This window comes from Symphalangus syndactylus, chromosome 11 (genome assembly GCF_028878055.3).
Source record: "Symphalangus syndactylus isolate Jambi chromosome 11, NHGRI_mSymSyn1-v2.1_pri, whole genome shotgun sequence".
NCBI classification, from domain to species: Eukaryota; Metazoa; Chordata; class Mammalia; order Primates; family Hylobatidae; genus Symphalangus; species Symphalangus syndactylus.
The window spans coordinates 77,808,032-77,835,336 of NC_072433.2; the positions used below are offsets into that span (position 1 = coordinate 77,808,032).

At 37.8% G+C, this 27,305-nt stretch overlaps 2 protein-coding genes across 22 annotated transcripts in view; one reads left to right on the forward strand and one right to left on the reverse strand.

Annotated features, from left to right (window-relative positions):
- Positions 1 to 508: 508 nt before the first annotated feature.
- MBLAC2 (metallo-beta-lactamase domain containing 2) lies at positions 509 to 23,857 on the reverse strand. The gene is made up of 2 exons (XM_055298017.2): positions 23,278 to 23,857; positions 509 to 3,864 (listed from the first exon to the last, which is right to left on the reverse strand). Exons 1-2 carry the CDS (start codon positions 23,729 to 23,731, stop codon positions 3,479 to 3,481), a joined length of 840 nt encoding a protein of 279 aa, XP_055153992.1. The 5' UTR covers positions 23,732 to 23,857; the 3' UTR covers positions 509 to 3,478.
- POLR3G (RNA polymerase III subunit G) overlaps positions 23,304 to 27,305 on the forward strand; it is a 41,823-nt gene continuing 37,821 nt past the window's right edge. For 4 of the 21 annotated variants that reach the window (XM_055298022.2, XM_063612277.1, XM_063612275.1 and 1 more), the window contains exon 1: positions 24,132 to 24,480. The gene's annotated coding sequence lies outside the window, so the exon portion shown is untranslated. Of the gene's footprint in view, positions 23,758 to 23,873; positions 24,481 to 27,305 lie in introns of those variants that run through there. The other 17 variants (XM_063612273.1, XM_063612278.1, XM_063612265.1 and 14 more) reach the window with 16 other exon arrangements.

The window sequence follows — 27,305 nt, forward strand, 5'->3', positions numbered from 1 at the left end:
CTGATTTGTAGGCACTTTATATTTGCTAAATTGTTTTATGTTATACAAATTGTGATTTTTTAATCTCTTTTTAACTTTAGTTCATCTAAATTCTAAGACATTTAAAATTTTGATGTAATTTTGCTTTTTGTGTCTATATAAGGCAGATCTTCCCCATTCCAAGGTGTTAAATATGATTTTCTTTTAATACGTGTGGTTCTGATTTTCACATTTAGGTCTTTAACCCATTTGGAATTTACTTTTATAATGGCAGGGGCCATTTTTCCCACATCAACAATTGTAACATTTATTGAATAGTCTTATCTTTTACCCATTGATTTGAATTGTCATATTTCTTAATTACAAAAGGCTTATATGAGTATTTTTCTGTTTCTGGGTTCTCTATTCTTTCTCAAAAATTTTGTATCTTATTGACCATGAGCTTCTCAAAACTGCACTTTATACAGGAAATATCCTTGCAAGAAATTAAATAGAAACTTGCTAGTGTTATAAAAATGTCAATTATAGATTGAAATAAAATGACTACTTTAATATTTATTACACAAATGCTTAGTTACACTTATCTGAAAATTATAATAGGACAATTGGTGCATGTCACATTCATATTACTATCCACATACGAACAAATACATTTAGTCAACTATATCAGGATAACACACAAGGTTTTTGTTTGTTTTAGGCTTCTCAGTTGAAAGAAAACATCAAGTAAGGAAAATGAATTTCCAATGATTAAGTATTAACAATATAAATAATAAAAATTACTTCCAAATGTCTTACATTTTGACAACTTTGAATTACACTTACACACTAATATTTCCAAAAATCATAAGTTACAAGGGTCACTGTCAGGGTGAAAATATATTTTGAGAAGCTTTTTAAAGATATGTTATTGTTATGCTTTAACATCATTTGATTTATTCTTGGCACACATGGCATCTTGGAAAGTAAAAATACACCTTGCCAATTTTCTGCTATTGTGCAGATACAAGAGAAAGAGAAGTGTGGGGCAGACAGACCTGTGTTCAGTTACCAGCTTTGTCCAAAATTGTGTTGAGGCTGGTCAATTATCTTTTGGTGCTGGGAGTAAGATTAAATTAAATAATGCATATTTTAAATGTACAGCATGGGCACTCAATAAATGATATACTTTACCCAGTTTATTCACATTGAAGTAATAGCAAAATATCACAGTTCTATGTTGTGGTACAATTTGAAAAACTGAAAAAATTGGGAAATTAAAAAATAATAATGTGTTTTGAAAAATTGCACTTTTTATAAATAAATCCTTCAGCAGGTTTAAATATTTCCTAATAAAACTTAGTGCCTACTATACCCTGATTTTTTAAAAAAAGGCCTAAAATATGATAAAAATGGTCAGTGGTTAAGGACTTTTGGTTTTCCTTTGTGCTACTGATATAAAAATAATGGCTTTATTTAAGGCTTGGTAAGTGATTATTTGTAGTTGCCCTGAACCAAATCATTATTCTCAATGTTGCACTCAGTTGAAAGAGACCTACTGCCTTGAATGACCATCACAGAGAAATGCCCATGATATTCTATTAATATAATTGAACCAATCATACCCTCCTTTTTGATTGAAGTAAAGGTTCATTTGGTGGCATGTGGCAGTTCAGCTTGTCTCCCATTAAGAATGACTCATATACACAATCACAAATCAATTTTTCTCATGCTAAATATGTGGTGTTTGGAATATACTGGGTTCCTGAAAATTAAATTTACATTTTCACAAGGAATAGACTATTCTAGACTAGCAATGCTTATATCCCTATTCTTGGATTGTTTTGTTCCCAACTCTGACCATCTAACAAGTTCATCCTTCCAAATTTGACTCAAAAACCCCTCCTCCAGTAAACTTTGCCTCACCAAAGTTCACACCCCTCCATTTATGTCCCTTACATGCATGTATAATGTACATTAACTTGCATACACTATTATTTATATTTTGTGTGCTTTCAACTTTTAGTTATAATGTTGTCTTTGACTTTTTTTAGCCTCCACAGTGTTTAGCGTTGTGCTACACATGTATATATGTGACTGTGTGTGTTTGCATGTGGGGTTGTGTTTGTGTATGTATATGTTTATGTGTGTGTGAGTTGAATGAATAAAAAACTAAAGAACCTGGGCATCTGTAGGGTAGAAAAGTTTCGTAATTTTTCAGAAACCAAAATTGCTGGATCTTCCTAACATTAAAAAATCTGATTTCCAAAGCGATTTCAGTTTGGTTTTAGATATGTCAATAATAAAAAGGCAGTCAGAAAAAACTGTTTAAAACCCTTTATGAAATATTCTAAAAGGCCTTTTAACAAATTATTATTAACAGCACCAAACTAAAACTTTTTACTAAATAGTGGTATAATCTTTTATACGACTTTACGAACATAGACTTCTCTATTCAAGACAAAGAATACTGAACAGGAATAGGTGTTGTGAATCAGGATACAAAAGGCAATTCACTGTAAGTCAATAGCTAATGCACATTTTGCAATTAATTTAAAAATCCCTCTGTAGTACATATGTATGTTAAGTAAAAGAATAGCTGCAGATCTTCATAGTTGTTTTAATACTGTAAAACATAACACAATACTGAAGTCGCTATTTAACAGGAAAAATTTTGTTTATAATAGCTGTTAATATTAAAATAGGATATAATAATAAAAAATTATTCTCAATGTGTATATTTTCAAATTTGCCTGACAGTGTCCTTTTAAGAAATCTGACAATTTGTAGTTAGATAACAGACATTTGCATTTCACTTTCATAATTGAAAATATTACTTACACAATAACAACAATATATAGTAGCTTTTTACTGAAGCACTCTGAAATTTATATTTAAAGCTTTGCAATAAAGAAAAATTCACTGTACTTTTCATAAGTTATATTACATAACATGTCATGTATGCTATAATTATACAAAGAATAAATACATGAAATGAAGCATAAAAAAATCAGGACCACAACAATGGAATGTTTTAGTTGTCATTCTCAATGTTACTTTATATGTCTGCATTAAGTTCTAATGTATTTTAAACCCAAGAACCTTTATCTTTAAATAATACACTAAAAATATCAAGTTTAAAGTATAAACATAATACTCTACATGCCTTTTTTCCTAGGTCATCAAGGAAATAAAACAAGACAAACAGAGGCAAGGGCAGTTCTTTCTCTTGCCACAAAATCTCTCTTTCCTTCCCCATAAACCTTTATGTCACTTCTAGAGCATATATTACAAGATGACAGCTTTGGCAAAGTATAAGCTTATTTAAGTGGCTTCTTTCTTGGAAGAAAGAAAACAATTTAAACTAACAATTTTCTTTTTGGCTTATTCATTCTCAATCTTTCTCTGATATGTAATAGTGGTATAAAAGCACTTCATGAAATGCTCACTATTAATCAGTTAAATAGCAAAGAATGAATTAATGTATATAATTAATCAAAATATATTATCGGTATAGATACTAGGGTGAGGTCCTAGAATTTGTTACACGTAGAGCTAAACTTGCAAGAGATCGCATGGCAAAAGTAGAAACTTTGTGACATATCCCGGCTTTTGAAATATAGTTAGAAGCCAATCGAAAAAGCCTTTCAGCACCAAAGGTATTGAAGTGCCCAGGAAGCACCTTCTCTACCAGACCTCTGTCCACTAATTCTATTAAACGTTCACAGGTTCCAACATAGTCACTTATCCTGCTGTATGGGAGCCAGTCAATCAGTGATCCATCATACACGACGTCTCCACTGAAGAGAATTTTTCGGTCTTTGTCATGTAAGCAAATACTGCCCCTGGAGTGACCTGGCATGTGCATAACAGTGAGCTGTCTGTCACCAAGGTTGATCACATCCCCTACAAATGGAAACAGAGTTTACAGATAAACATGTTGTATACTTGACTTAGCATTTAAAGCATAGAAGAGCATTATATGCTTCCAAAGAAATTGGGAAGGATAACACTTTATTTCATAAATACTGTATTTCTTAATGATGATTTAAAAATAAGCTGCCTATAGTTCATTCCTATTGTTTGCTAGACCAGTGTTTGTCAAAGCAAGTAATGTGGAACACTACTTCTACAGGCTATCATGATACATAAATGAAAAGGAGGCAGTTCTGCGGTCAAATAATTTGAGGAACTCTCACTTTAAAGAAAATTAAGCAGCTTTCTTTTCAGAAAGACTTCTTTGACCTTTTATTATATGAATGTATACTGTGGACATACACAAAGTAGATATAGTTGTACAATTTTTCAAACTTATTTGATCATGAAACTTTTACTTTTCAGAACATCTATGGTACCAGTATCCTGTTGACACAATTAATGAATGTTGCTCTAGGGAATTTTATTGTATTTTGCCTCTTGTTGTATCACCCTGTCAGAATTAGGGCTTGAGAAATTGATATAAATGATGATGCTCTAATATGTGAGTAATGATCTCCTTAATCTCCGACCCAGGTACCTCAAGTCTTCTGTCAGAATACATTAAACTCTGGCAGGCTAACTTGCAAATAGGGTAAAATTTCAGACTTCAGTTACTGACAGCAGAGAGGAAATGGAGCTACATGAGTGGAAAATTGCTCTGTTTCACTGGAATTAAATTAGTATAAACTTGAAGTAAATCATGGTAAATTAAAAGATTCATAATGTAATCTCTAGTGCAAGCACATACACAGGAAAACATTTAAAAATATATAGCTAAAAAATCAATAAAGGAATCAAAATGGTGTAATAATCAGGATTTGGTAAACATAAAAAGGCAGAGATCGTCAGACTGGATTAAAAATCAAGATATATGCAGCCTACAAGAAAGAAACTATAAGGCCAAAGACACAAATAGGTTGAAAAGCTTAACCATATTAAATATTACTGTTAAGAGAACTAGGGCAGCTAATATTAATATATTATTAATATAAGACAAAATTGATTTTTACATGAAGAATATTACTAAAAAGAAGTAATTTTACGAGAATGTACATTAAATCAATACATTGATAACTATTATAAATGTACATGCACCTAAAACATCACCAAAAACACAGGAAGCAAAAACAAACAAATAAACAATAAACAATTCAACAATTATACTTGGAGAGTTCAATATTCTTCGCTGTGTAATTCATAAAATAAGTAAATAGAAAATCAATAAGGATATTGAAGACCTGAATAACGCTATCAACCAACTGGACCTGACAAAAATAAAACACTTTACTCCAAAATAGCAAAGAACACATTCTTTTCAACTGTAGTTGAAATATTCAACAGGCTATAAAGCTAGGCCATAAAGCAAGAATCAATAAATGTAAAAGGAATAAAATCATACAAAGTATGTTCTCTGACTACAACATAATTAAATTAGAAATAACAAAATGAACAGAAAATTGATTATATGTAGTCTTTTTGTTTGTTTTTTCTGAGACAGAGTTTTGCTCTCTCGCCCCGGCTGGAGTGCAGTGGCGCAATCTTGGCTTGCTGCAACCTCTGCCTTCCAGGTTCAAACAATTCTTGTGCCTCAGCCGGCTGAGTAGCTGGAATTACACCCCCCTGGCTAATTTTTATATTTTTAGTAGAGACGGGGTTTCGCCATGTTGGCCAGGCTGGTTGCCATGTTGCCAAGGCTGGCCTCAAGCGATCCTCCCTCCCTGGCTTCTCAAAGTGCATGAGCTACTGTGCCCAACCTTATTATGTGTTTTTAATAGACAAAAAATAACAAATTAGGAAGAACAAAAATAAATATGGGCAATATTCAAATATATGTAAAGCAAACAGCAAACTTCTACAATGTTTATGGATCAAAGAATAAATCAAAGGGAAATATAAATAAATAAATAAAATATTTTGAATGAATTAAAACAAAATCAAAACATATCAAAATGTATAGAATACAGCTGAAGCAGTACTTAGAAGAAAATTTATTGCTTTAAATGCTTATTTTATAAAGGATTAAATGTTTAAAATCAATAATCAAATTACTATCCTAAGAAGTTAGGAAAAGAAGAACAAATCAAACACAAAGTAAGTGTTAATAGAAATAATAAAGGGCAGAGCAAAAATAAATGAATACAAATACCAACAGAAAAAAACAGATGAAACCAACAGTTGTTTATTTGAAAACTACAACAAAATTGATACACCTTTCGCTAGACAAATCAAGAAAAAATTAGAGAAGATACAACTTGCTAAAATAGGAATGAAAGAAGGAATACCACTACAGACCCTGAAGAAATTAAAAGGAGAATAAGGGAATATTATGAACAATTTTAAGCCAACAAATTTGATAACTTATTTGAAATGAACATATTCTTAAAAGGAGACAAATTATCAAAAGTGATCCAAGAAGAAATGAAGTCTCAATAAATGTATATCAAGCAAAGAAATTGATTAACAACTTAAAGTCTCCCCACAGAGAAAAGTCTGGGCTCAAAGAAGGCTTCATTGATCCATTCTGTCAATCATTTTAAAACGGGACAATTTCAACCCTATATATAATTTCAACCCATATAGAGACTTTCAGAATATAGAATGAGAAATCTAACTCAGTTATTACCCTCATAAAAGCCAGACAAAGACAATATATTAAAATAACAACCACATCAGGCCTGGTGCAGTGGCTCACTCCTGTAATCCCAGCACTTTGGCAACATGTGGGGCAATTGCTTGAGGCCAGGAGTTCGAGACCAGCCTCAGCAAAATAGTGAGACCTCCGTTTCTATAAAAATTAAAAATAAATAATAATAAAAAAAGTCAGGCAGGGTGTTTTGTGCCTGTAGTCCCAGTTACTCAGGAAGCTGAGGTGGAAGGATTGCTTGAGCCCAGAAATTTGAGGCTGCAGAGATCTATGATGGCGCCATTGCATTCTAGCCTGAACAACAAAGGGAGACTCTTTCAAACAAAACAAAAAAAAAGCCTACACACAAATATACCTAATGAATGCAATCTTAAAATTATTGACAAAATATTGGCAAATCAAATCCAGCAACTTATAAATAGGAAAACGACCAAGTGGAGTTTATCCCAGAAATATTGTTTGGTTTAACTTTAAATTAACGTAATATACTGTATTAATAAAGGAGAAGGCCATATGATTATCTCAATAGATACATTAAAAGCATATGACAAAATCCAATTCTCATTCATGATAAAAACTTCCACCAAACTAGGAATAGTTGGGGAAGGTCCTGAACTTGATAAAAGTCACTTATGAACATCTATAGGTAATACCTCTTTGAATAGAAAGTCTCCTAAGATAACAAGGCAAGGATGTCTGCTCTTACCATTTCTATTAAACATTATACTGAAGATCCTAGACAGTGTAATAAGCCAAGAAAAAGAGAGTGAGGTCACACAGATTAGAAAAGAAAATCTGTCTTTATTTAGACATAATCTTACATACAGAAAATCCTAAGTAGGAAAAAGCTAGAGAACTAAAAAGTTTAGCAATGTCACAGGATACAAGATCAACATACAAAGATAAACTATATATCTATATGCTTCAAATAACTATCAAAAATGAATTTTAAAACATTTGACTCAAAATAGCATCAAAAAGAATAAAATACTTGGGAAAAAATTTGACGAAAGATGTTTTGTAATATATGAACACTATATAATGAAAACTACAAAAACACTGGTCAAGAGAAATAAAAGAAGACCTAAATAAAAGGAGAGATAGGCTATGCTTACTGACTGTCTCAATATCACTAAGGCTCAATATTGCTATGATAGTAATGTAACCCAATTTTTCCAATAGCTACACTGCCTAATAAAACTTTCTGCAATGATTGAAATGTTAGTTCTCAATACTGTTCAATATGGTGTGGCTACTGGTGCTTGAAATAAAGCTATACAATTAAGTAATTAAAATTTTAATTCTAACCAATCTTAATTATTTTTTTAAAGAGATGGAATCTCTGTCACTCAGGCTGAAGTGCAGTGGCCTGCTTATAGCTCACTGTAACCCCTGAACTCCTGGGCTCAAGGGATCCTTCCAAGTAGCTGGGACTACAGGTATATGACACCAGCCCTGCTAACTTAAAAACTTTTTTTAGAGACAGGATCTTGCTTTGTTGCCTAGGCCTTAAATGATCCTCCAGCCTCAACCTCCTAAGTAGTTGGGATTACAGGTGAGCCACTGTATCTGGTAATCTTAATTTAAATTTGATAGCCATACATGGCTAGTGGCTACTGCAATTGCCAGTAAAAATTCAACATAATCTCAATCAAAATCTTGACCTTTTTTCGAAGAAACTGAAAATCTGACTCTAAATTTCACGTGGAAATGCAAATGACCTAGAATAGCCAATACAGTTATGAAAAAGAGGAACACAGTAAGAAGATGTATACTATTTCAAGAGTTAAAATAAAACATCGCTTCTCAGTCTTTTGGCTAAGATCAAGTATACAGTAAAGCTACAGTAATCAAGATATTGTGTTATTGACTAAATAGACATCATCGATATAAGAGAACAGAGAGTCTGAAAGTAGACACAATGTTGTCAATAGATATTTGACAGAGGTCAAACAAGACAATTCAATGGATAAAATGACAGTCTTTTTGACAAATTGGACTGGGATACTTTGTATATCCATTTGCAGACAAATAAGAATCAAGAATCTCTCAATCCTTACTTCACAATATTCACAGAAATTAACTGAAAATAAGTCATAAACCTAAATATGGGAGCTTCTAGAGAAAGATTAGGGGAACATTTTTGTGACCTTAGGCTAGACATAGCGCTCTTAAATATGACACAACAATCATAAAACATGAGACAAAAATTGTTAACTGGACTTCAAGTTATAAACTTTCTTGCTTAAAAAGACACCTTAAGAAAATGAAAAGGCAGGCCACACATTGGGAGAAGGTATTTGCAAAACGTATATCTGATAAAATCTTGTATTCAGAATGTATAGACAGCTTGCATAACTCAATAATAAAAAAGCTGAATTTTTAAAAAAGAGAAAAGATTTTAATATACCATTTAATAAAGCAGATATCTGATTAGCAAATAAGTACCAAAAAGATGCTCAACATCATTAGTTTTTAGTGAATGCAAATTAAATCACAATCAAGTACCACTACACACCCACTAGAATGGCTAAATTGAAAAGGATTGACAAAACCAAGTGTTGAAAAAGATGTGAGCTGGGCGCACTGGCTCATGCCTGTAATCCCAGTAGTTTGGAAGGCTGAAGCGGGCGGATCACTTGAGGTCAGGAGTTCGAGATCACCCTGGCCAAGATGGTGAGACCCCACCTCTACCAAAAACACAAAATTCGCAGGGGGTGGTGGTGCATGCCTGTAATTCCAGCTACTCAGGAGGCTGAGGCAGGAGAATTGCTTGAACTTGGGAGGCAGAGGTTGCAGTGAGATTGCACCACTGCACTTCAGCCTGGGCAACAGAGTGAGACTCCATCTCAAAAAATAAAAAATAAAAAAATGTAGCTGTTGGGTAGAATGTTCTGTAAATATCTATTAAGTCCATTTGTTCTAGGGTATAGTTTAAGTCCATTGTTTCTTTGTTGACTTTCCATCTTGATGACCTGTCTAGTGCTGTCAGTGGAGTATTAAAGGCCCCCAGTATTATTGTGTTACCATCTATCTCATTTCTTATGTCTAGTAGAAATTGTTTTATACATTTGGGAGCTCCAGTGTTAGGTGCATATATATTTAGAATTGTGATATTTTCCTGTTGGACTAGTCCTTTTATCATTATATAATGTTCCTCTTTGTCTTCTTTAACTGCTGTTGCTTTACAGTTTGTTTTGTGTGATATAAGCCTGTTTACCTTTGGCGTCCATATGCATGGAAAATCTTTCTCTACCCTTTTACCTTAAGTTCATGTGAGTCTTTATGTGTTAGGTGAGTTTCCTGAAGACAGCAGAAACTTGGTTGGTGAATTCTTATCCATTCTGCCATTCTGTATCTTTTAAGTGAGCATTTAGGCTATTTACATTCAATGTTAGTATTGAGATGTGACGTACTATCCTATTCATCACACTATTTGTTGCCTTAATACCTTGTTTTTTTGGGGGGTTTTTGTTTGTTTGTTTTTTACATTGTTATATGTTATATAGGTACTGTGAGGTTTATGTTTTAAGGAAGATTCTATTTTGTTATATTTCAAAGTTTTGTTTCATGATTTAGAGCTCCTTTTATCAGTTCTTGCAGTGCTGGCTCGGTAGCAGTGAATTCTCTCAGCATTTGTTTGTCTAGAAAAGACTGTATCTTTCTTTCATTTATGAAGTGTAGTTTCACTGGATACAAAATTATTGGCTAACAATTGTTTTGCTTAAAAAGGCTAAAAATAGGACCCCAATCCCTTCTAGCTTGTAGAGTTTCTGCTGTTTGATAGGTTTTCCTTTATAGGTTACATGATGCTTTTTTCTCACAGCTCTTAAGATTCTTTCCTTTCATCTTGACTTTAGATAACATAATGACTACGTGCCTAGGTGAAGATCTTTTTGTGATTAATTTCTCAGTTGTTCTTTGAGCTTCTTGTATTTGGATGTCTAGATCTCTAGCAAGGCTGTTAAGTTTTCCTCGATTATTCCTTCAAATAAGTTTTCCAAACTTTTAGATTTCTCTTCTTCCTTGGGAACACCAATTATTCTTAGACTTGGACATTTAACATAGCCCCGGACTTCTTGGAGGCCTTGTTCATTTTTTTTTAATTCCTTTTTCTTTGTCTTTGATGGATTGGGTTAATTCAAAAGCCACGTCTTTGAGCTCTGAGGTTCTTTATTCTGCTTGTTTGATTCTATTGCTGAGACTTTCCAGTGCATTTTGAATTTCTCTAAATGTGTCCTTGATTTCCACATGTTGTGACTGTTTTTTATTTATGCTATCTATTTCACTGAAGAATATACCTTTCATATCTTGTATCATGTTTTTGATTTCTCACATTCTATTCATCAGCACATGGAACATTCTCCAAGATAGACCATATGATAGGCCACAAAACAAGACTCAGTAAATTTAAGAAAATTGAAATTATATCAAGTATTCTCTCAGACCACAATGGAATAAAATTGGAAATCAACTCCAAAAGAAACCCTCAAAACCATGCAAATACATAGAAATTAAATAACCTGCTCTTGAATGATCATTGGGTCAACAATGAAATCAAGATGGAAATTTAAAAATTCTTTGAACTGAACACTAATAGTGACACACAACCTATCAAAACCTCTGGAATACAGCAAAAGCAGTGCTAAGAGGAAAGTTCATAGCATTAAATGCCTACATCAAAAAGTCTAAAAGAGCATAAATAGGCAATCTAAGGTCACACCTCATGGAACTGGAGAATATAAGAACAATCCAAACACAAACCCAGGAGAAAAAAAAGAAATAACTAAGATCAGAGCAGAACTAAATGAAATTGAAATTAAAAAAATACAAAAGATAAATGAAACAGAAAGCTGGTTCTTTGAAAAGAGAAATAAAATTGACAGACCATTAGTGAGATTCACCAAGAAAATAAGAATATCCAAATAAGCTCGATTAGAAATGAAACAGGAGATATTACAACTGATACCACAGAGACACAAAAAATTATTCAAGGTTAATATGAACACTTTTACGTGTATAAACTAGAAAACCTAGAGGAGATGGATAAATTCCTGGAAATATACAACCCTCCTAGATTAAACCAGGAAGATACAGAATCTCTGAACAGACCAGTAACAAGCAGCAAGATTGAAATGGTAATTTAAAAAAAAAGCTGCCAACAAAAAAACTCCAGTACCAAATAGATTCACAGTTGAATTCTATTAGACATTCAAAGAAGAACTGGTACCAATCCTGTTCCAAAAGAAAGAGAAAAAGGGAATCCTCCCTAAATCATTCTACAAAGCCACCATCACCCTAATACCAAAACCAGGGAAGGACATAACAAAAAAAGAAAACTACAGACCAATATCCCTGATGAACATAGATGCAAAAATCCTCAACAAAATACTAGCAAACTGAATCCCAACAGCATATCAAAAAGATAAACCACCATGATCAAGTGGGCTTCATACCAGGGATGCAGGGATGGTTTAGATATGCAAGTCAGTAAATGTGATACATCACCTAAATAGGACTAAAAACAAAAATCACATGGTGATCTCAATAGATGCAGAAAAAAGTATTTGACAAAATCCAGCATCCCTTTATGATTAAAACCCTCAGCAAAATCGGCATAGAAGGGACATACCTTAAGGTAATAAAAGCTACCTATGACAAACCCACAGTCAACATTATACTGAACGGGGAAAAGTTGAAAGCATTTCCCTGGAGAACTGGAACAAGACAAGGATCTCCACTTTCCCACTTCTATTCAACATAGTACTGGAAGTCCTAGCCAGAAGCATCAGACAAGAGAAAGAAATAAAGGGCATCAAATCGGTAAAGAGGAAGTCAAACTGTAACTGTTTGCTGATGATATGATCACACACCTAGGAAGCTCTAAAGTCTCATTCAAAAAGCTCATAGAACTGGTAAATGAATTCAGCAGTTTCAGGATACAAAATTAATGTATACAAATCAGTAGCTCTGCTATACACCAACAGTGACCAAGCTGAGAATCAAATCAAGAACTCAACCTCTTTCACAATAGTTGTAAAAAACAAAAAGACAATACTTAGGAGTATACCTAACCAAAGACATGAAAGACCTCTACAAGGAAAACTACACAACACTGCTGAAAGAAATCATAGATGACACAAACAAATGTAAACACATTCTATGCTCATGGATGGGTAGAATTAATGTTGTGAAAATGACCATACTGCCAAAAGCAATCTACAAATTCAATGTAATTCCACCAAAATACCACCATCAGAGAGCTAGAAAAAACAATCCTAAAATTCATATAAAACCAAAAAAGAGCCTGCCTAGCCAAAGCAAGACTAAGCAAAAGGAACAAATCTGGAGACATCACATTACCTGACTTCAAATTATACTATAAGGCCATAGTCACCAAAACAGCATGGTACCGGTATAAAAATAGGCACATAGACTAACGGAACAGAATAGAGAACCCAAAAATAAAGCCAAATACTTACAGCCAACTGACCTTTGACAAAGCAAACAAAAACATAAAGTGAGAAAAGGGCACCCTATTCAACAAATCGTGCTGGGATAATTGGTAAGCCACATGTAGAAGAATAAAACTGGATCCTCATCTCTCATCCTATACAAAAATCATCTCAAGATGGATCAAAGACTTAAATCTAAGACCTGAAACCATAAAGATTCTAGATGACAACATCGGAAAAACTCTTCTAGACATTGTCTCCCATCTTCCATTTGGCTTCTTTTGGATATTCATCCACATTGTTGCATCTATTAATAATTCATTCCTTTCTATTTCTGATAAATGTTCCATTGTATGAATATAGCATTTTATTTATCTCTTCACCTGTTAAAGGAAATTTAAATCTTTCCAGTTTGGAACTGCTATGAGTAATACTGCCATGAACATTTGCATACAAGTCTTTGTGTGGATGCATGTTTTCATTTCCCTTAGTAGACACCTAGGAACAGAATTCCTGGGTCATATGGTAAATGTATGTTAATTTTCTAAGAAAGTGCCAAACTGGTTATATATATATATATCGATTGTATTTATAGAAAATTTTCAGAAAATCTAAACTATAGCGACACAAAACAGATCAGTGAGCAGTGAGGCCAGGGGTGGCAGCAGGTGACTGAAAAAAAAAGCAGGAAGAAACTTTCAGGGGTAACAGAAGTGTTCTTGAACTAAATTGTGGTTATAGTTGCATGCATGAATACATTTCCTAAAATTCATCAAACCACTTAAAATGGGTATATTCATAGTGTGTAAATATACCTTAATAAAGCTGTTAAAAAAGATGTAATAAGTGGAAACAATCCAAATGTACATCAGTGGATAAATGGGTATTAAAATATGGTACATATTCATAAAATGAAATATTATTTGGTAATAAAAATAAATGAAGTACTGATTCACACTTCAACATGGATAAACCTTGAAATCATAATGCTAAGTGAAGGCAGTTGTGAAGGTCCACACATTGTAATTTTTCCATTTAAATGAAATGTCCAGAATAGATAAATCTGGGGTGAGGATAGGGGGCTGGGGATGTTGAGGGGGATGATGGCTAAAAGATATGGGGGCTATTTGTTTCGGAGGCAAGAAAAATATTCTCAAATTGACCGTAATGGATGTACAACCGAATATATCAAAAGCCACTGAATTATAATGTTAAATGGGTGAATTTTATGGTATATGAATTGTATCTAATTCATAAAAAGCTATTAAAAGGGATAGAATAGAACTGAATGCAAAAAAATCAATAATTTTAAAGATAAGCATAATGCTTCAAATAAATTTTCTGAATATGCTGGTACTTCTGGCTTTTGCTTTATAAGCCCAGGGATTCACATTATTTCTTTTCTGAATTTAGGAGTAAATAAATTCCTTGTTATTTGAGTATCATTAGTACTTAAAAAAATAAGATGATTTAAAACTGGGACTAAATTTTTTGCGGGGGGGTAGAAAGGACTAAAATTTTATAGTACATAGTGGGAAATGGAAAACAGTTTAGAATTTCATTTTTAAAAATTACTAAATTTAATCTCATCAGTAGAGTCTTTTTGGTAGTTTGCTAATCTACCTTGGCCACAGTTCCCAGTGAGATTAAATGTAATAATATTATGCCCTATAAAGTGCTATTTTCTTCTCATACAGAAGGTCTTTTGGGCAAAAGTCAACAGCCCTAACAATTTTCCTAAAGGCCTCTCTTAATACTTTGAATTCCCACTTATTTGCTTTTGAAGTGCCATTTGTGTCATTATCTGTATCATTTCTCCCTTCTTCCGTTGTGAACTGATCTGTCTCTACAATTCTACTGTTCAAAGCATGATCTGAGGACCAGTAGCAGCAGTAGCAGCTTTCCAGGTGTTTTTCATGCACGCAATAGTTTGAAAAACAAATCTAATCCAGACTTCTAGAATTTGCCTGTGATAATGGTATATTGGGTAGCTAGTCAGGCATTAGCAGGGCAGGAGAGGGCTCTCCGCAACCCCACACAGACATCAGGAATGTCAGGTGATGGTCAGGTGGTTGCTGAAACTATCTCTCTAAAATAAGAATCGGCTGCAGCTCATGCCAGGGTAAAGCAGTCTCCCAACAGACAGAAACACCTGAAACTGGTGATCAGCAGCTTCCCAGTAAGATTTTAAGAGGTGGGTGAGTGGGCTCAAGCATATGCATTAAGAGGCAAAATGGTGGCGTTTAACTGGTATGTGACCTTCCAGGGACATTCAACTGGTAAGCGAAGAACGCCTCAAGTGAATATGCATAAAACTCCAGTAAACACATTGTGCACGCTCACCTCCCAAGCACTGGCAGGCCGCTGCGCATGCAGAAAGCTGACCCCAAGGGAAGAATTAGGGGAGAAGGGATGCAAGACCCCAGAAGTATGAGAACATATAAAACCCCAAAGCAAAAGGTCAAACTGCGCACTCGATCTCTCAAATGCCCGCCTGGCCTTCTTCCAAGTGTACTTTACTTCCTTTCATTACTGCTCTAAAGCTTTTTAATAAGCCTTTGCTCCTGCTCTAAAACTTGCCTCGGTCTCTCCTTCTGCCTTCTGCCCCTCAGTCGAATTCTTTCTTCTGAGGAGGCAAGAAGTGAGATTGCTGCAGACCCGTATGGATTCACTGCTGTTAACAATAAGAATCACCTGTAACACATGTTAAACACACAAGTTTCTAGACCCACTCCAAAGTTTCTTAATTAATCTTTTGGGGAAGAGTCTGAAATCCGTATGCTCAACAACCAACCAAGGTGATTTTGGGAAAGCAACTTTGGGAAGCAGGGAACTATACTAGTAGTTTTCAAACTTTAGTGTGCATCAGAATTCCCTGTAGTGCTTGTTAAAACACAGACTGCTGGGCCCCACCCCCAATTACTGCACTGATGGATCTGCACTGATAGACTAGTGCCCAAGAATCTACATTTCTAACAAGTTCCCAGGCAATACTAAGGCTGTTAGTGCAGGACCATGCTTTGAGAACTACTGCTCAGGCAGCACTGCCTCTTCAGTTACGACAACATGTGAAGCAGGATGAAGTAAAATACTGCATAGCCATAATTGCACTATATGATGCTATGCAATGTAATTCTATAAAATAATATCATCTCTCTCAAATTATGGTATGCAGAACCTCTGCATCAGAATTACCTGGGGACTGTTAAAAATAAGGATTCCTTTGCCACACACAAGTCCTACAGCATCCAAACTTAGGTGTTAAAGCCCAGAACTTGCTATTTTTAACAAGCTCCTGCATACCAAAGATCTAGAACCACTATCATTATGCCTAAATGACTTTTCTTTTTTTTTTTTTTTTTTTTGAGACGGAGTCTCACTCTGTCTCCCAGGCTTGCAGTGCAGTGGCGCAATCTCTGCTCACTTCAAGCTCCGCCTCCCGGGTTCACGCCATTCTCCTGCCTCAGCCTCCCGAGTAGCTGGGACTACAGGCACCTGCCACCACGCCCGGCTAATTTATTGTATTTTTAGTTGAGACGGGGTTTCACCGTGTTAGCCAGGATGGTCTCGATCTCCTGACCTCCTGATTCGCCCACCTCGGCCTCCCAAAGTGCTGGGATTACAGGCGTGTGCCACTGCGCCCGGCTGCCTAAATGACTTCTCTAATGGATGATGCCAAGCACTGTATAACCATAGGGCTAAATTCTCTGAAAGAATTTTTGTCCTGATGGTACTCCCAGCACACAAGAACAAGAAGCCAGCTGCATCTGTCCTGGGTAGCTGACATCTATGTCAGGGCAGAGACTCGTTTGCTGCTTCATCTGCCCATTTTGTCTTGTCTGAATCCCAGTAGTGACATTAAGCTGGTTTCGGACACTCCCAGAGTTCTTCACATTCCAGTCATAAGGGACCAGAATTCCTTCATAGGATAATTAGTCCAGATTTAAGGTGCCTCTAGTAATTACAAACCACTGCCACTTCCTGTATGATTGGCAGGTAAGGCAAGGAAATTATTGCTAAGTTGATTTACTAATAGAGCTACTGGAGACCAACTGTTTAATAAACATAGAGAAAGGTTAAATGTAAGAGAAAATTGAACCTAAAAGGAAGCCACAGAGAATTACCAATTCAGGGACAGAATCTTATTGATCTTTGGTTATATCAAGGTGATACTAAAATATTTAGCAATAGATAAAATGTAAGTACCCACCCATCAAAATGGATACCAACTGTAAGCAACTAATAAGGCCATGGTTGCTGAATATCATTAGTTCTGCCATTATCCTGTGGCTTTAAACATGCTTTCAATATGCTGATAATGCTCACATATAGAGTTTCATGAGCACCTCTCTTACAAGAACCAGAAATGCCTATGAAGTGTATCATAAACACACAAGCACACACATACACAAAATCCAACTTCATCCTGATTTAATTGTCCAGATTCCAGTCATTCTAGACTTCTCTTACGCCCTTTTCCAACTTGGCATCCTCTATCTTTTAAAATTTCAGTTTATACACAAAAATACATATGTGCATATTTCAAATAAAATATTTCAGAGAGGCTTAAAATGTAAGAAAAAATTTCTTTGCCCCATTTTTGCTCTATCTCCAATCTTGCTTCCATGATGCAACCACTTTTAACAATCTCAGCTATTTCTTCTGGTAGTTACCTTTACCAGATATAGTTATCTCTAAATAACGGTTATATTCCATTTCCATATTTACCAGTTGGGTATACTCTGGTATCATTCATGTATTATCTCTTGGTTTTAACATTTTATGTTAGCCATTGACTTCCACTGTGAAATAGGATTTTTAGTTCTCTTTACTCCCCACTCTCCACATACCATCACATCTCCCTGAAAATGAATTATGATTCAACTGCTCCAATCTGGACCCTGTAAGCCTGGGGTACTATCATTATTAGAGTGTCATCTGTTGCATCTTCCTGATGCTTTCTGTTGAATTAGATTTCCTGTTTACTATATTACTTCTTTCTTGGTTCACTCCCTTATTTTGAAGGGGCATATCCTAGTAGCTTTCTAAGTAACAGTATGTGGGAAATAATTTGAGAACTTAATAGTGGGATATCAAATTCTAGATTGGAAATCATTTTCATTTTCATTCAAATTGGAAGGCAAGATTTCTTCTTTGTTAGCTCCAAAACCATTCTATTCTGAGTACACAACTCTTTTGTTTACATTTCTTAAAGCCTGTAAAATCTTCTTTGATCTCAGTGTTCTGAAATTTTACAGTAACATGCTTTAGTTTGGATGTGTTTTCATCTATTGTCCTGTGAATTCTGTGGGCCCTTTCAATCTGGAAAATTTATATCCTTTAATTGCGTGATTTATTACTGGATTACCTCTACCTCTACTATTTCTTTTTCTTTTTTTTTCTTTTTTTTTTTTGAGACAGAGTCTAGCTCTGTTGCCCAGGCTGGAGTACAATGGCATGACCTTGGCTCACTGCAAACTCTGCCTCCCGGGTTCAAGCGATTCTCCTGTCTCAGCCTCCCAAGTAGCTGGGATTACAGGCATGCACCACCACACCCAGCTAATTTTTGTATTTTTAGTAGAGACGGGGTTTCACTATGTTGGCCAGGCTGGTCTTGAACTCCTGACCTCAGGTGATCCGCCCTCCTCGGCCTTTCAAATTGTTAGGATTACAGACATGAGCCACTGTGCCCAGCCACCCTGCTATTTCTTTTCTTTCACCTTCTCTGTCCTATCTCTGCATCCATTATTCTAAGGCTGGATTTTCCAAACTGGTCCTCCTACTTATTTTAGTCTTTTTCTCTCCTAGTTTCCATTTTCCCTTACTGCTCTTTAATAAGTTTTTCAACTTTATCTTCCAGACCTACTGCAATGTAATTTCTGATGTTTTAAATTCCAAGAGCTCTTTTTTTTTGGTGAATATTGTACTGCTATTTATTTTTAAAGCATCCTTATTGACTCTTGGATATCTTGAATGCAATAGCTTGTCTTATCCCCCTGATGATATTGATAGTTCCCCACTCTCAAATTGCTTTATGCTGTTTGTTTTAATAGTTGATCTCATGTTAGAGAATTTTCTCAGATGTTTTTATAATGCTTGGTTGCCTATTTAAGAGTTGGGGGGCATGAGTAAAAAATGGCTATTGTCAAAAAGACAGAAAATAACAGATGCTGACAAGGATGTGGAGAAAGGGGAATGCTTGTACCGTTAGTGGGGATGTAAATTAGTACATCAACTATGGAAAACAGTATGGAGGTTCCTCAACAAACTGAAAATAGAACTACCATATGACCCAGCAATCCCACTGCTGGGTATATACATCCAAAAGAAAGGAAATCAGAATACTAAAGAGATAACTGCATTCCCATGTTTATTGCAGCAATATTCACAACAGCCAAGATGTGGAATCAACCTAAGTGTCCATCAACAGATGAATGGATAAAGACAATGTGGGACAATATACACAGTGCAATTATTCACTCATAAAGAATAATGAAATCCTGTCATTTGCAGCAACATGGATGGAACTGGAGGGCATTATGTTAAGTGAAATAAGCCAGGCACAAAATAACAAATATCTCATGTTTATACTCATATATGGGAGGTAGTACTAGTATGGTGGTTACCAGAGGCTGGAAAGGGTGGGTGGGGGAAGGGAATGAAGAGATTGGTTAACAGGTACAAAAATACAGTTAGATAAAAGAAATAAGTTCCAGTGTTTGATAGACTAGAGTTAACAAGGATTTATTGTATGTTTCAAAATAGCTAGAAGATTTGGAATGTTTCTAACACAAAGAAATGATAAATGTTTGAGGTAATGGATATTCTAAATAACCTGATTTGATCATTACATTGTATGCATTTATCAAAATATCACACGTACCCCATAAGTAATTACAACTATTAGGTATCAGTTAAAAAAAAGAAGAGGGGACAAGAAGGCTGCTTGCAGCACATGCATGGGGCCTGGTGACCAAGGCTTCACAGCAGAGAAAGAGGCCACCGTTTCTTAGGTATTCCTCTACATTGGTATCTTAGTCTTTCCTCTAGGAGGCAGATTCCCTAGATAACATTTTTCTAATTTCCTACCTGGATGGGGAAAGGCCTGGCTCTCATCCTTCTAGAAAACTAGTAGGACACACACACACACACACACACACACACTTTCTCCTGTTTTCCATACTGAGCCCTTAAGCTCAATAGTAATTTGGCATCCTTCGATCAAGAAACTCCTTTGTTTTACTATCCCCAGAGAATAAACTAATTGGATGGGAGAGGAGGGGCATTCACTAGAGTTTTAAGAGCTTTTAAAAGGTTTTCAAGAAATTCTACTTACTCTTCCCTTTGCCACCACTGAGGTTCTGCCTATTGCTAATTCCTGTTTTTTTAAGGCTTCGGCAGTGCAAACTGAATTGGCTCTTAATTTCCCTTTGCTGGCATAGTATAAAACTGTTAACTTAGTCACCACATCTACTTTCTAGCAACTGAAACAGTGCCCCCACCAATGGGGATTTAAATTTAAATAACGGTTTTTTCACAGTACATTAATGGTGCTTCGGAAGAGAGCCAAATTAGATGTGTCTGTTCAATCCACCACCTTCCTACAACCTGTTTTAGCCTCTGCAAATGACTTAAGTCCGCCTGAAGCCTCTCCTCTGAGATAATATCTTGGTGACACTGGGCATATGGCTTAAACAGGCATGTAATAGGGATCACAATGCCAGAACTTTGTATCACTTGACTATAGTGAAAAATGGGCAAAATGATGTATGCCCACTCAAGAGGTATGTACTATGTCAATTTAAGGTCTGCTGATATCTTAGAGGAAGATAATCATTTCACTATTAGTAGGGCAAGTTGCTTTTTCATCCAGAGTAATGCACTGGATGATATAGCTATTCTCTCCTTGTCTCTCATTTACAAGTTAGCTTTTGGGTTAGAGATACAGTGCACAGATTTATGGTTCTCCATGACAAGTGATCATCAATTCATTAAAGGAAATGTAATGATTTCAGCTCCTTGCATTCTACCAAAGCAATGAAGACTTTATGCTGTTCATGTGTGTAACTGTACACAAATTTTTAAAACAAATATTTTATGTATCCTCCCAGGCATCTGGATTATGCTAACAGCAAGTCAGCAGGCCACATCATTCAGAATATACGGGAAATTAATATTCTTGAGAAGAGAGGAAATAATTAGACACTACTTGAGAGGGTGGGGCATCCAGCTCCTAATGAAAAACTTTTGATGACACGGATAACACAGTACTATCACCTTCAAAGTGTTTGGTAAACATTAAGCTTTCTTTTCACCCTTTTAAAGGCTTAAAGCACCACACAAGTAGTTTGCAGGCCTCTTTCAGCTCCAAAAATGTTGAGATTCTACCATCAACTGGAAACCTGGGTTCTAGTCCCAGCTCTTTCCGCGATGGGCTATGTGACCTCACACATGATACTCAGGCCTGCATGGGTTCTTTCTTCATCTATAAAACAACCCCTATCATTCTTTCACCTTTGATTTCCCATTGCTGACATAGAATCAAAAGTAAATTTCAAAAGTAATTTATTCTTTTCAACAATTTAAGTATATTTTAATACTAATGTAAACATTTTTGGTCCGGGTGTCAGAATTTAGTCTGAATACCTACCAACTGCATGGAAATCTTACCTCTAAAAGTACCCATTTTTATCAAGAAATACAGTAATTAGGTGTAACTTTAATGTAAATTAAAATTTAGGTGTGACTTTAATGTAAATTAAAATTTAATGTACATGTACTTTCATCTCATATTGTCAGATAATGTAAGACTCCTATCTAAATCAGTTTTTTTAAAAAATTCACATTTAAAACTTTAATGAAGACTTTTGTTGGGTGGGGGTGAGGTACAGAATCTTGCAAATTTTTTTTAGCACCGATAAGCTGTACAATATTGCAATTTTTAAAATATCTCAAATGAGGAAGATGTCATCTGTGAGATAAACTGATTTTTGTAAAATATTTCATTATTTGCCATATTGTTTGGTCATAAAGTGAGCTTCATTATACTGCAGCAACTGAATTTTTCTACCATATAGAGGCACGTTTTAATAAACCAAATTGGTAATTAAAATGGTCTCACGCTAAAGGAAAGAAGAGGCCTTTCACATTCTACTCAAAATTGTCATCATATATTTATGAGGCAGGATTTATGTATGTTCTGCATGCCTTGATCTATTGTGCCTAGATTCATATCCTAGCTTTTATCATCATCTGGCTCAGGCAAGCCATTTAACTGGGGGGTCAGTGGCCTCACTTTAAATGTGTTGTCAAGATAAAATGAAATCAAAAGTATTTTAAAAAGAAAATAAAAAACTAATAAACCAAATATTGCTGATGTGGCGAATTAGCTCAATTATTTAAGTCCCTGCGTAGGGAGAATGGGCTGAGGCCCTAATCTATTTATTTTCATTCCATGAATTTCTCTCTGAATTCCATACTTGTCTTTCACAGAGCCAAAGAGGACCATGGCTACCTATGCATTAGTCCACATAATTTACCTCTACCGAAAATTACTTCCTTATTGATCTTTCTCAGGCTTTGCTTTCAACCGGACCAAATATCTGTTATAAAGTAAGACTCAGACATATTCTACGTTTATGATTACTATTAAGCTTTTGCAATCGTGAGGCAACATCAAGAACAGAAACCAATCTGAAAGGTTTCCAATCGCATTAGCGGATTGGAATCACTGGTATGATGACTCTCTAAGGCTACAGGTGGGAACTGCCCATACCCGGTGGTGACCAAGCTGATGAAGTCTGCAATTCTCAAAAGCACAGATCATGACATGCACTCTCCGTGAGGCGTCATTCCTTAAAAGTCTGCTCACTACGAAAGCTCCTGGAAATGTCGGGCAGGTGCTTAGGGAAAGAATGAGAAATCCCTAGTCAGTCACAAGTCTCTGTAGTGTTACTACTACAGCCGACGCACGAAACTGGCTAGGGAGAGGGTGGTGTCGGCTCAAAGGAGTACTCAGAATCTCTACACGGTGCCAGAGCTGGTCTCTGGCAGGGAAGGATGTGATGGCCTTGGCTCTGGTCAAGTGGGTTTTTACTCAGGGAAGGGTGAAAGAGAAGTGGTTCTGCGAGGTACCAAAATAATCCCCTTTATGGCCACGCAAGTCTGCAACATGCGGCACTCGGACAGTGTCTTCCCAATACCCTCCCTTAACGAGAGCGCGCGCCCGCGGGGGCCCATTACCATCCTGCAGGATGAGGGTGGGCTGCACCGCCTGTACCCGGAACTGTCTGGCCCTCCAGCCCGGGCTTGGCGCCCGCACCACCTCGCTATCGGAGAGCCAGGTCACGGTCTCAAAGTTGTCCCCGCGAGCCAGCGCCTCGGCCTCGGCGTGGTGCACGGCCACCCGGTCGAACTGGTAGAGGCCGCCGGAGTGGTCGAAGTGCACGTGGGTGGCCACGGCAAGCAGCGGCCGGCGCGCCGCGTCCTCTTTGGCCCCTCGGTCCTGCAAGAGGCCGGAGGAGTACAGGTACTCCGGAAGGCTGCGCAGCCCCAGGCCTGTATCGATCACCACGTCCTGCTCGGAGCCGCGCACCAGCCAGATGTTGGCACGGTTGCCCGACTCGTAGAAACGTTCTTGAATCCAGAAGATACCATCGCCTAGAGACTTGTGGGCGTACCACTCGAGCGCCGACATGCTGGGCAGGGGTGCAGCCAGGCGGGGTGAGTGTGGGCGTGCGAATCTCTCACAGGCTGTCCAGACACCGGGCGCTGCGGCTGTGTGAAACGGTCTGCCTGCAGCCAGGGAGGAGGCGCAGAGCGAGGCGGGGGCGGGGAATGCGGGGGTCGGAATAGGAGGAGGAAGGACGCAGACCGACGCTGCCTGTAGCGTGCGCTCCCGCACCCTTCCGCCAGGTCGGCAGCAAGCAAAGGCTGCGCCACCAACACGGGGGCGCAGGAGCTACCGCAGCCTCGGCAGCCGCACCACGAGAGAGCTTTAACGCAGGGGCCACTGCAGCAGAATGGAGACTCAGGTGGCGACCCTTCCGCCACCCCGGGAGTGTGACAGCAGAGGCCGGGAGTGTGACAGCAGAGGCCGGGAGTGAGGTTGGGAAGCGCTAGGACCGCCCACCCACTGGCTCTCCGGGGCGCGCACTCCCAGTTAGCGCGGAAAGTGTGGGGCCTAGCGGGTTGTGCGGCGACTACGGCGCCTGCCAAGGGCAAAAAAACCTCTTTGCCGAGGGGGTGGGGCCTGCCTAGGGAGTGGGCGGGGCTAGTTGGTAGGGCTCGCGCCGCGGTCCTGGGGCCGCGTGGAGGGCGGTGCGCGCTTCTCCCGAGGTGGAACTGGCGGCAGTCAGGCGCCGGCGTTCTCTGCCATCACCCTTTCCTTGCCGGCCGGCACTTCGGCTGCAGAGTTTTGCCCACGCTTCGAGACTTAGGGAGCAGGTAACCGAGGAAGCAATCGAAGACTTGGGAGGGGTGGTGAGGGTGGAGGGGAGTTTAAGGGGCACGTGGAAAAGGTGAGGGGAAGTCAGGGGTAGAGAGTCATTAAAGCGCCTCAGGGTTGAGGGGCGTTTGGAGATAGCTTGGTACCTCCCCTCCTTGTCCTGCTCCCTTCAGAATTTTTTAAGTCGAATTTCCAGATCTTACCTAGTCTCCACTCCTAGGTCTGTTTGCAGTGAGTTAGAAGGGTATTTATGCTCTTACTGATAGTAGGTTATTTTCAAAATCCAGTGACTATGATTTTTTAGGCAGTAGTCATTGCCGCAGATTGCACAGCTGAGGACCGACTGACTATTCAGTATCTGTTTTCGTAACTGTTGGCACTTTATATCGTAGGGAAGGGAGTTGTTAATATGGTTTGTCTTTTCTTATAAAAAATAAAATTCTATATCCCCTTTCTATTTATTTATTTATTTATTTATTTATTTTGGTTTGTCTGCCCTTGGAAGAGAGTAAATTGAGTTGGTAGAAAGGCTCAAATAAAGAAAAGGAGCACCTGGTGAGGACGGGAAAAGTGAATAATGACTGGGTGTGGCCCCGCCAGCCACGTAAATCATCCGCTCTGTTAACATCAGGTCACTGTCTCCACTCCCCACTTCCCAGCTATTGAAGCATCTATTTAGGTTTTTTGTTTGTTTGTTTGTTTGTTTGTTTTTTGAGACAGAGTCTCTGTTGCCCAGGCTGGAGTGCAGTGGCACGGTCTCGTCTCACTGCATCCTCCGCCTCCTAGGTTCAAGCGATTCTCCTGCCTCAGCCTCCGGAGGAGCTGAGGTTACAGGCGCCCGCCACTGCACCCGGCTAATTTTGTATTTTTAGTAGAAACGGGGTTTCACCATGTTGGCCAGGCTGGTCTTGAACTCCTGACCTCAAGTGATCCGCCTGCCTCGGCCTCCCAAAGTGCTGGGATTACAGGCGTGAGCCACTACACCCGGCCGGAAGCATCTATTTAGGCTTCCGAAATTCCCTTGAGAACTAACTAACCTCCTAACTTAGCCAGGAAAAATGATAAAGAGACTCATTATCATTACAGCATTACAAAAGAATTATGAAAACCTTTACTGTGACAACTACTAATAAGCCTTCATGGAAGGAGAGGCATACGCTCCTTTCCTACCCTCCTAAAGTCTTTGGTGGGCATGCAGCTTTTCTAAATACTTTGCTAATCTTCATAGAGATTATTCGGTTACTCAGCTGGGGGCTATCCTTATGCACAAGTCGCTGAGCTAGGTAATTCATGAACAGAGTTGTGTAAAAAGGTCATAATCTGGATTCTCAGGAGTTTGAGGGAAGATAATGTCTGTGCACAATTACTTGCAAGATAAAGCGTTACAGGGTACGTACCACAGAGGAAGTAAAAACCAGATTCAGTAAGAATACAGATGGAAGGGATTCGTGAGGAGTGGCTTTTGAGCTGGCCTTAAAAGACTACTTTTAGGGCATTCTCAGCAGAGTAATATAGGGCCCTCTGTAGTCTGGGTACTTTTTCTCTAGGCAGAAGCAAGCCACTAGTGGTGAAATGGAGTGATATCTCTACCAGGCCATGAGCTCAACAATAATTTACCCATAATCATTGGCCTTTTGCCAGGCTTTGGTTAGTAATGGGGACATAAAAAGGAGAATAAGTTTCCAAGGAGACCTTCATACTTCCAGGTTCCTCTGCCTGCATCCCACATCTCACTGGATATCCTTTTTTAATTCTCTGCATGGCTCTTTGCCTTTTGTCAGGCTTATGCTCAGATATCACCGAATAAGAGACGACTTCTTCAGCCACCCTTTCCACAATAGCATCCATGTTTCCTGTCTTTATTTGTCTTCTTACCACCTCCTGATATTTCCTATAAAATATATTTTGTCAGTTTCTTACCCTCGACTGTGAGCTTCATGAGAGGAGAAATTTTGTTTTGCTCACTACTGTATTCCCAATTCATAGAAGACGGCCTGATGATGAGGGTGCTTAATAAATACTTGATTGGATTGAAGAGCCTCTCTGGGAGACAGATAAGAGCTGACAGTTACAACATGATTGTAAAAAGCGCTTAAAAGCAGAGTAGTACTTGGGAAACACAGAGAAGGGAGAGGCCTACCTCCATGTAGGGTGGAAGAAATTATCATGGAGAAAGTGTCATTTGCATGGCATCTGAAAAGAACCTGGGGCTTAGGTGGATGTGGCAGGAAGGGCACTCCAGGCATTCAATGGTTGACTTGGCCACAGCGTGGGGTGCATGTGATGAGAGGCAGAAAGACTCCAAAGCTCTGTTAAGGAGAGTCGCATGTCAAGATTTGTATTCCAGAAAGATACCCTAGACTGCAGAGTGGATTGAAAGGGAGAGTCCGGCCACAGGAAGTTTATTTGTTCTGTTTTAGAGGTCCAGGTGAGACATGAGAGGGTCTGAAATGAAGCAGAGGTGGAAGAAATGGAACATGGGAGAGAGAACAGAGCTGGTAAACCTCTATTAGATGAAGGGTTGGAAGTAGACAGGTCAGTTATCAGATACAATCAGCTATCCTGATTGTAGCAATTTAGGGGTCAGTCATCAGGAATAGTACTGTGACTTGACTTTCACTGCCTCCTCTAGCTTCTATGTCTGCTTCTATCTGTTTGTGCATTTATTCATGGAGCTGACGTTGTTACTGGTGGAGGGTGTCCAGGTTCTTGGCGTCTTGAACAAAGAATTGGACAAAACACACAAAGCAAAGAAAGAATGAAGCAACAAAAGCAGATACTTATTGAAAATGAAAGTACACTCCAGTGAGGGAGTAGGTGGAGC